The sequence below is a fragment of the Tachypleus tridentatus genome, chromosome 13 (assembly GCF_004210375.1).
Source record: "Tachypleus tridentatus isolate NWPU-2018 chromosome 13, ASM421037v1, whole genome shotgun sequence".
Taxonomy (NCBI): domain Eukaryota; kingdom Metazoa; phylum Arthropoda; class Merostomata; order Xiphosura; family Limulidae; genus Tachypleus; species Tachypleus tridentatus.
The window spans coordinates 102248660-102259244 of NC_134837.1; the positions used below are offsets into that span (position 1 = coordinate 102248660).

Consider the following 10585-nt stretch of genomic DNA (forward strand, 5'->3'; position numbering starts at 1 on the left):
ACATTAATGCATAATGTGGCCTTAGTGCCCTTGAAAATGTCAGCAAATCCAGGGCCAAACAGTCTTGCTCCAAAAATGATAAATTTCCTGGCCTGTAATTTAAACTTTTTGGATAAGATATCAAAATGAAACACTAAATTTACCTTTTAAGTTTTTATGGTTTTTTTTTCAAATGAGAGATAACCCTGATAGGCCTAACAGCCTTTTTCTTAAGAGCTCTTACATCAAGTGTGAAAGTAAGTTAATATCCATTTTGGTTTAAAATTATAGTTTGGTGTCATAAGAGTAACCAAGTGTTAAAACAGTAAGTTAATATTTCCAGAAATTATTTACTTAACAAAAAATTATAGCTGGTTTCATTTGGTAAAAATCTTAATCACAAGAATTTCAGTGTGCATTTTGTGTTATGTTACATCAATAGAGAAAAAAACAAATTTAATTTCTTTCTGAAAACAAAAAAATTAGAAAGTGCAAAGTAATTACAAGTTTATACATTTAAACACAGTGAACATGAGTCTATGATATATAAAATACTATATAGTACTAGTGGTTCCACATGTTTGTACGTGTAGCAGTGCAACAAGTACTAATCAAGCCAGGCACCAGGTTTTCTGTGGTCCTGATACAACATACAGTGGGACATTTTAAGTCATATTTTACTTTTTAGGAAATATAAAAATGTCCCTCAGAACTACTTGGGGGCCATGGTGCTCTATGGATAACCTACTACCACCAGCAATGCTGTTTCATATTTCACTTAGTTATAAAGTTAGACTCGCATATTCAGACTCAGCTTACAGCTATTTTCAGTCTAGTATGTTAACTCTCTGAAAAAAAAAAACACATTAGAAGTATTAACATTTTTTTCATAAAGTACTGACTAAGCCATATATATATACCTGTTTATAGCATAGGTTTACCTAAGTAAAAAAAAAAGAAGGAAGAACTGATATGAATAGCACACAAACAATAGAATAAATAAAATGTTAATACTGTAACAGTACACTTGCCACTAACATTAAAGTTTGGAAATAAAATACAAAATTAAAATCAACATTGTTGTAGGAGTACCACTACAAAGACAAATCTACCCAAAGGCTTAAGAGTTTAAGGCACATATAACTTGTGAACTAAACTATTAAATAACAGGTTTTACATTCTGGGTTAATATTCATATTAATAACATTCGACATTTTACTAATCCAAATTTGTACTTTTAGCTTCACTAGTTTTAATACAATCTGCAACGTTAATACTCTCAGCATTATTAGTATTATATACAATAGTATTACTATTATTATAATACTACCAAGGATATATTAATTGTACTAATAGTATCAACATCGACTGCAGCTCTGTAGCACTTTTCTACTACAGTAGTAACTAGTAAAGTATTAACCGTGAGTCTTATTCTTGGCTTGATGAAAGTTCGAGTATTATTATTAGCTGAAGAAAATATGCGTTAATTATCAAATTAAACTTAATGAATTATCCACTTATTGATAACTTAATTTTATGACAGTTCTCGATAATTTCGATCGTACACTAGCCATTAACATACTTTTACTTATTTAAAGCTTTCTCGTGTCCTATTTATAGAAGACTTACCTCATCTTGAATAGTTCGATTTTCTTCATTGCTAAACGCCTCATCATTTGGAGATTTACTTTGAGAATCAAGGTTAAGATTTGGAATTACAACCGCCATATTAAACACCTCTCCACTTGTGTCACGTGATCGATTGTGGTTGGTCGAAAACAGTGGACTCTATGGTCGAAACATTGTGTAAGTAATATCACCTTCAATTCAATAAATAAAATCAAAGTATATCACATATACAGAATGACATACGGCTATGCGAAATCCCCCCTCCAATGGCACAGCGGTATGTCTGCAAATTTACAATGCTAAAAACCGGGTTTCAATACCCGTGGTGGGCAGATCACAGATAGCCCTTTGTGCTCTATTACGAATAACGAATAATTATTCTATCCACTCTGAATAATAACTCTCTCTGTGTCTATATATATATTTGTGTATACATAGTGTATGCACTAAAATAAAATGTTTACTATAAATTCATGCAACTATAAAGAGGAGAAGAGGTCGTTAACCACAATATAACACACATTTTTGCAATTCATACAGAAATATGTTGAGGCATGAAAAAGAACGTTACAGATGGCTGACTTTAAACGCAAAGCTACGCAATGAGCTATCTCTTATCTGGACAATACGGTATCAAAACCCGAGTTTTAGTTTCGTATGTCTGCTGTTTTACCGCTAAGACACTTGTGGGTATGTGTGAAAAGTTTAGTAAATATACACAAAGATAATTACATTTAATATGTGGGAAAACAAACAATAATGGCACATATTTATTATAAAAGACCCAAGTATGGATGTATGCGATAAGTTCCAGGTATGAAACAAAAGTGAGACGAGTACTCCAGTTCCTCGCTGGTGCAGCAGTAAGTCTACAGATTTATAACGTTAAATTCAGGGGTTCAATTCCCTTTGGTGGACTCAGCAGATAGCCTAATATGGCGTTACTATAAGAAAACACACACACACACACACACAAACACACGAGTACTCCAGTATTCTAAAGCTAACGCAAACTGTAATATCAATTCTTTAGACTGTTGTTTGTTATTAATTTGTTTTGAATTTCGCGCAAAGCTACTCAATGGCTATCTGTGCTAGCCGTCCCGAGTTTAGCAGTGTAAGACTAGAGGGAAGGCAGCTAGTCATCGCCACCCACCCCAACTCTGAGGCTACTCTTTTGCCAACGAATAGTTGGATTGACCGTCACATTATAACGCTCCCACAACTGAAATGGCGAGCATGTTTAGTACGACAGGGATTCGAACCCGCGACTCTCAGATTACGAGTCGAACGCCTTAACACGCTTGGCCATGCCGGGCCGTTTGTTATTAAGCACAAAGCTACACAAATTACTATCTGTATTCTACCCAACAAGGGTATCAAAACTCGGTTTCCAGCTATACAAGTCTGCAGACATTAATGTGCTGCTGAGATTCAGTTCTTTAGGAATATTACTCTTTGATATTCAAAACAAACAAGATTACTCTAAAATTGTATAAAAATAAAAGTTCATTTGTTGCTGTTTCTTTTTTATGGTAAAGCCATACTGAGCTATATGCTATATCGATCTCGGGGAATCAAGCCCCGGATTTTAGTTCTCAAGTCGGTAGACTTACAGCTGTCCCACCGGAGACTTCAGTAAAATAACGATCTTGAATTGCTGTAGCTGTTTCTGATTGAAAGCCCTAAGGGATTAATTGTTCCATTATTAGGTGTGAGAATCAGTAAAAAAAAGTTTGTTCAGATGAGAGTGTATGGTTTAGAAGCTTTTATTATCTATCACATATATATACAATCATAAAAATTATAAGCTCGGTCAAATAATGATTTAAAGTTCTTTCAGAGTTAATATGAGTAAATATAACATAATGATACAGCTATTGTATTATAAGCAACTTTTAAGACGATGCCTGACTTTTAATAGACTAATACGTATAAATAAGTGATAAAGCTAGCCAGTTTCAGCAAAATCATGCAAACAAAAATGCCTTATGTCACTTAATATTATGCCTGTAGCCTTGCTGTTGCTTAGATGGTAAGCCTTACAGAACTAGTACTTTAGTAAGGAAGACATCAGTGTGTGTGTTTTTTTTTTGGGGGGAGGGGTCGGGGGTCTGACGTGGCTTGATGGTGAAGAAGTTTGACTCTCAATCTGAAGGTCAAGATATCGAATCTCATCACCAAATATGATCATCCTTTCAGCCGTTTGGGTGTTATAAGTTAATGTTTTTAGCATGCTACACACTAGGCTATGTGCGCTCTGCTCTACCAATCGAAGGGACTCCAGCCTCGGATTTTAGTGTGTCAGTCCAGAACGTTATTACTGACACCCGATAGAATCGTTATAATCATAGTCAGTCCCACTATTTGTTGGTAAACAATATTCCAAGTCAGTAGTGAGTGTTGTTAACTAGATGCCTTCCTTTTAGTCTATCACTTCAAAATTAGCGACAGCTATCGCAGGCGTTCCTTCAGTAACTTAGCAATGAAATTAAATAAACATTTCTTTTTACTAATTATATGAAGTTCACTTTGTGTTTCATCTGACATTAATATTTACATATGCGTTGTTTCAGATTATAAAAATACTTACAAGATTTAACTTATAAGTTTAAAATGTCTTTTTTTCATTTAAAAATTCAGCAAATATTTACGTAGAATATAAAAGTCTATTGTGTTTATGCATCATTTTAGATGAAAGATTTATTTGTTATTTGGATCACAACGCTAAAATTAGGGTTTCGATTCCCCTCGGTGGGCTCAGCAGATAGCCCGGTGTGGCTTTGTTATAAGAAAACACACACACACACACTTGTTATTTGGATACTATAAAGATAGTTTGGATGCGTTATATTAAAACGATTTTGAACATATAAATGAGTAAATCACGTGACAACCACAGCTGAGATAAAGTCGTGATGACACAAAATTAAATTTTGATGACACCGAAAAGTAATTGCTTTTGAAAAGGGTGTGTAACTGTCCTATTCCACGCTAAATATTTATACACTCAGATTACAGATGTGTGTTAAGACTGAGAACTTTTAATGTATGAGATTGGAATATTCATTGTATTTATTGCAAAAGAAAACAAGGCAATATGGATCAAATTGTAGAACCAGAGCCATGCAGAAAAAGAACTGCAACATGTCATATTCTAGGCCTGATCAGTAAACAGAATGTAATATAATCAAGAAGGATCAACAGTCGGGTCCCTCACACGGCTAGGGAATAAAAAAGTTATTCCACATGAAGACATTCCAGTAAAGTCGCTGGAGAATCATCTATGGATATCTTCGCGATAAAACTCCTTCGTCCTCGTACACTAGATGTCTTATGGGAGCCCTGTCAAGAGGAAAATGTGTATGGTGTTTCAAGGATCTTCTTTGGGAGGGGGGAGAATGAAAGTTAATTTTGGGGCACAAGAAAGTAACTGAATGGTGTCAGAAGTTATTAAATACAAAAAAAAAACTTTTTTTTTTTTTTTGTATTTAAGAAGTGTTTCTTTAATCTTTTTATCCATATCTAAAATAATAAATTACTTCAGGTTCTCTTTGCATAATTTTGTGACGGCCTGATCCTATGTCAAGCTGCAGTTAATCCAGTCGCCCCTGGTATCCTTTACTGCGCATGACACAAAGTTTTTGTGTCTTACATTCAAAACTGTCTGTGTTTTTTGTTTGTGTTATACCAATTAGAACAGCCTAAAATCCCAGCTAATAATCCATATTTTGACAGTGTAAATTTTTTAAGCTCTTAATTCTTCAACGCAATATTTCAAAAATATTCTGAAATTTCCTTAGTGTGACACACATGATACATTTTCTCTTAGCATGTCATAATCCTTATTTTATCCACCACCCCTCGAAAAAATACGAAATCAAACATAAATTACTGTCTGTAAAATTATATTTGTTCAGATTAACCATGTTTATTATAGTCTTCAACTTTGGTTTCTGAGCTATCGAATAGAAAATGAGACCCCTCCTACCACACCCACCTGTCACATTCACTATGTCATAATTCATCAATATTTCACTTTTACACTAAATCATATATTACCTATAACCAATTGGAATACAGCTATACTCAAGGAGGTGTGATGTGCTATTTAATCATTCAATAAAATTACGTTCAACAACGGGTACAGAAAGTCTATCCATTTTTTATGATATACTTTATGTCGGAGATTCGCAATCAATTGCTATGGGCTTAAGAAGTAAATATAATTTATAATTTTTATGATGGCTGTAAAATTCAAAGACTCGATTGTTATATATTTTGAAATAGTTCACTAATTGTTAAGAAATATAAGTATCTTTCTTCACTTCATTTCAACTAATTCTATTTTTACTTTCAACTATCTTGTTAGGCTCTCTGTTTAATGTTAGATGGCTGACTTTACATAATAAATGATCATACGTATTCTGCTCATGTGTTACCCTTCACCAAAACAACGAGTCTATGATTTCATCCGCTTTCTTTAAACTACATTATCACTGACACTTTTTTACTTCATAGAGAGCCTTCTTCTCCTGAGAAGATAAATTAAGTTTCAATATGTAATACGAAATTTTCCTAAAATGCTCGGTATCCTTTTAGAAAGTTCTGTCTTAGTGTCTTCTGTTATATTCTATGATTTCACTGCTGATGCCTTAGGAAAATCATAAGGAAGGATCGAAAGTGAGTTTGTGTTTTTTGTAAAGCAAAGCCACAAAGGGCTATCTGCTCAGCCCACCGAGGGGAATCGAACCCCTGATTTTAGCGTTGTAAATCCGGAGATATACCGCTGTACTAGCGGGGGGCCCGAAAGTGAGTTAACTGATTATGGATATTTATTTCTTTGTCCTGACGAGTCTTTACTGTTTTCACTTCATATTTTTAATTTTAATATGATCTAAGCCTTTTAGATACGTACGGTAACATTTGAATAATTGATGACGATGCCACAATTTAGTTTCAACTGGGGTGGCGAACGTGTAGGGGTGTGTGCGTATTTTTCTTATAGCAAATCCACGTTGGGCTATCTGTTGAGCCCACCGAGAGGAATTGAACATCTTATTTTAGCGTTGTAAATCCGTGGACATACCGCTGTACTAGCGGGGGGTGGTGGGGTGAACGTGTAGGTTATTGTTAGCTTCTGATGAAGTTGCGATAACGAATTATTGAGCTAATAAATATATAACCTGGAGATATAAGTAATTATTTTACATATATTAATATAAACGTTTGGTAATAAACTATGGTTTGTGTTAAACAAAGTTAACAGTTATAATAAATCACGTTTGGTTTTATAATTAAAGTTTCAACGAACGTACAAGTGTCGCATTTGAAAGAACTACTAGATTTTAAACTTTTCTCTTTTATAACAACAAAATAGAGTGTGTGTTTTTTTCAGGTATATATACATATATTATATCTTCGTGCAGCTGTTATCCATGTGGTTATTTGTGTCTTCGTAAACAAATTATGGTTTGGGTTGGTTTGATATTTGAGCAAAGCTACACCAGGGCCATCTGTGCTCGCCGTTATAATTTAGCAGTAATTGATTAGAATGAGAAAAGCTAGTTAACATCATACTTCACTGACTCTTGAGCTACGGTTTTTACTAACAACAAGTGGGATTTACAATAAGTTTATAACAGACATCCCTAAAGCCGAAATGGCGAGCATGTTTGGCGACTGAGATTTAAACCCGCAATCTGCAGATTGCGAGTCGATTTCCTTAATCATTAGTTCATGCCAAGCTAAACAGGTTTCTAAAACTGATATCTTTTTCTTATATAAAGACTGCATCTGCAGTGAGTGTGTTCTTATTCCTTTCGAAGAGTGATACAGAATTTCAAAATTTAAATGGTCTGGTAAGGTTTGTTGGTTATGACAGTCTATTGACAGTCTTTTGGTTGTGAAATCAAAACTCACCAGTGAACATATTTGAGCTTTACAGTAATGAGGGAATTATAATCTGACGGTCAGTATCACTATCAGTTGTAATTAATCATTGGTACAGAGCAACCCAACAGTTGGTAGTGTTGACTGGTTGTCTTGTCTCTATTCCATCATTTCAAAATTAGAGACAGCTGGCGTAGATGGCCCTTAAATAGATTTTTTCTTTAAAATTCAACAATAAAATAAAAAAGGATATATAAGTTGTAGGTTATAGATTCTGAAATAAAGACATGACTATTAAAATAGGTATTTGATGATTGTGGCATAGGGTTCGAGAAACTTGTGTTTTTTCTTAACAGTGTGGGACATTATTATCCTTATTCTTGTTTTAACTTTGTATAAACGTTAACCCAGAATATAAAAGTTGGACAATTTAAGTATCGCGCTAGCAGTAGATTTGATCATTGTATGAATAAGGAAATTGTTTTCATTTATTTGTTGTTTGATTTTGATTTACTCCTTATTTATCTTATGAGCCATGGTACCTTGCTTTGCAAATAACTTATACTATTATGTTGGAAATCATTATACCTGAATAAAACGGCTTATTAAGTGTCCAATAATCATTCTAGAGCTCATTTTTGGCGTATATTTTGTTCTTAACTCTCTGGTTCTGTGAAGTTTGTTAGAAGTTATCATGAAAGACATTTTCTGAGACCGTGTGCAACTTAAATTGGGAAGGAGGAGACTACATTTGGGATGCGACACCTAGGAGTGAAACAGTAACTAAGAGGGGACTTCTGGACAAAAAGTCGTTTTCATTATTAGTGCGAGCTATGTCCACATTTACAATCTTCCCACAGGTGCAAGAAATTAATAGGCGTATAAAGAAATTACTGTTTTATTTTGCAACACCACCTCTACCTAGAAGGGTAAAAAGGACAACAATGGATGACGGGGAAATACTGATACTGGCAGTCTTTGCGGAATGCCTAAACGCCTACTGAACGGCCAGTATAATTATAAATGCCTGTTCAGGGAGAGGGATTAGATCCCCATAGTAGATAAGAACGACACTACCACTAGGTGAAGCAGCTAACATTTCATCTCAGTCTTGTAGTTCTTGTCTGATGACAGGTGCGATATAAAGCAGTATAATTAGCAATGTAGAAAGGCATAGTGAAGGAAATGAATTTTAACTATTTCTTCAAAGATCATAAGAGTCAAGATAAAATACTCATTGACAATTAATCAAGGGAGTGCTTAGTAGCACTACAACAACTCCGCGGACATCTTATCTCTAATGAAACCTGATATTATGCACTTCAAAGTAGCTTTAAACGACACAAAAACGAAATAAATGTTGCATATTATTATCGTGAAAGATCCCTCATTTATCATTATGGAAACATATCAATTTTCGGTGGGAAAGCTCTCAACAACGTTTAGGTAAGTTGCTTGACTGTCACCGATTATCATGCTCCTCGAAACGTCTGGAGATCCTCGCTCTTACCTATTGTTATACAGCTTAATTAAGAAAAACAACAACTGACCATATCTTTGGATATACTCGTATATGTATAAAACATCTCCTAACCAATCAATGATCTGTTTCTTTTGCATATGTAAATAAAGTGTTTCACATATGTATGTGTGATGTGTGCGTGTGAATTTTTAATATAGTAGCAGGGCATTATACGACGTAAAGTCGAATGAGTGTGAACATTATAAACCAACAAACTTTTGTTTTGTTAATTGTTATAGTAAAGATTTGTATCATAAAATCTAATCATGCTGGTTAAAGTAAAGTCTCTTGTTATTCTTTTTTTTGTTTCCTCGAAAATACACGAGTTATTATTAGATAGCACATAAAAATGCATTAAAGAGGTACAGTTTGACCTGGTCAAACAACTATTATTCCTTTTTTAGCGTGAAATTTTGAAAGAATTGACGTTTCCTTTTCCTTTAATTACACCGTCTTATCATCCAACTCAGCACCAAGTCCCTTTATTATATTAACAAGATATAATACCGGAGATCCTCGCTCTTACCTATTGTTATAATTAAAAAAACAACAACTGACTATATCTTTGTATGTACTAGTATATGAATAAAACATCCCCTGGCCAATCAATGATCTGTTTTTTTTTCTTGCATATATAAATAAAGTGTTTTACATATGTATGTGTGATGGGTACGACACTACCACTAGGTGAAGCAGCTAACAACTCATTTCAGTCTTGCAGTTCTTGTCTGATAACAGTTGTGATGTAGAGTAGTATAATTAGCGATGTAGAAAGGCATAGTAAAGGAGATGAATTTGGACCATTTCTTCAAGCATCATAAGAGTCAAGATTAAATACTAATAAGCTATGTCCACATTTACGATCTTCCCACAGGTGCAAGAAACTAATAGTGTTTTATTGTCCAATAATCATTGTATGTGGAATTTTATAGTTTCTTTTTCCAATAATTATTTTCTTGGCTTATTGCTTTATTGTATTAATCTATATTATTTTGTGAATTTATGTTTATAGTTTTGCTATGCTTATATTTCTAAATCCGATTTCAGTTGTTCTAATTGCTTCATTTTCATATTTTTGCTAATTTTAATAAAATTTTACGTTGTAATTTCAATAACGTTTTTATTTGTGGTTTTGTCATCGTGCTCCATATTGAATGTATGTAATCAGATCTTCGTATTTTATTACCTTTCAACGATTCTTTCTGAACCTAATTCCTCCTAACACGGTCTTAACCGCCTAACGAAGGGGGTCCTGCTTAAATATTGTACAAAATAAATTAGAGAATGTATTTGTTGAGATATTTCAATTTATTCTTTATTATCTTTTATCCAAGAAAGTTGTATAGGCAGGAATACTATGGAAAACTGACTTCTAGTTTTTGAATAATCATTCAAAGGTGAAGGGGAACGCACTTTTCTGGATGACAAGAAACAATGTGGTTCGTGACAGGATCATACTCTTGACAAACTCCCTCAAATCCTGAATTAAACCTACGTAATATAACTGTAATGAGTGCGACCCATTTCTACCGGTGAAACATCATCATGAGAAATACACTAATT

General features: G+C 33.9%; 1 protein-coding gene across 9 annotated transcripts in view; it reads right to left on the reverse strand.

Annotated features, from left to right (window-relative positions):
• Positions 1-1765, reverse strand: part of LOC143237503 (serine/threonine-protein kinase A-Raf-like) — a 61178-nt gene extending 59413 nt beyond the window's left edge. For 5 of the 9 annotated variants that reach the window (XM_076476840.1, XM_076476845.1, XM_076476844.1 and 2 more), the window contains exon 1: positions 1609-1740. Coding sequence is in view for 4 of the 9 variants with exons in the window: in XM_076476843.1 (XP_076332958.1) it covers positions 1609-1707 (99 nt within the window). In the remaining 5 variants the exon portion in view is untranslated. Of the gene's footprint in view, positions 1-1608 lie in introns of all 9 variants that reach the window. The other 4 variants (XM_076476843.1, XM_076476842.1, XM_076476837.1 and 1 more) reach the window with 1 other exon arrangement.
• Positions 1766-10585: the final 8820 nt, after the last annotated feature.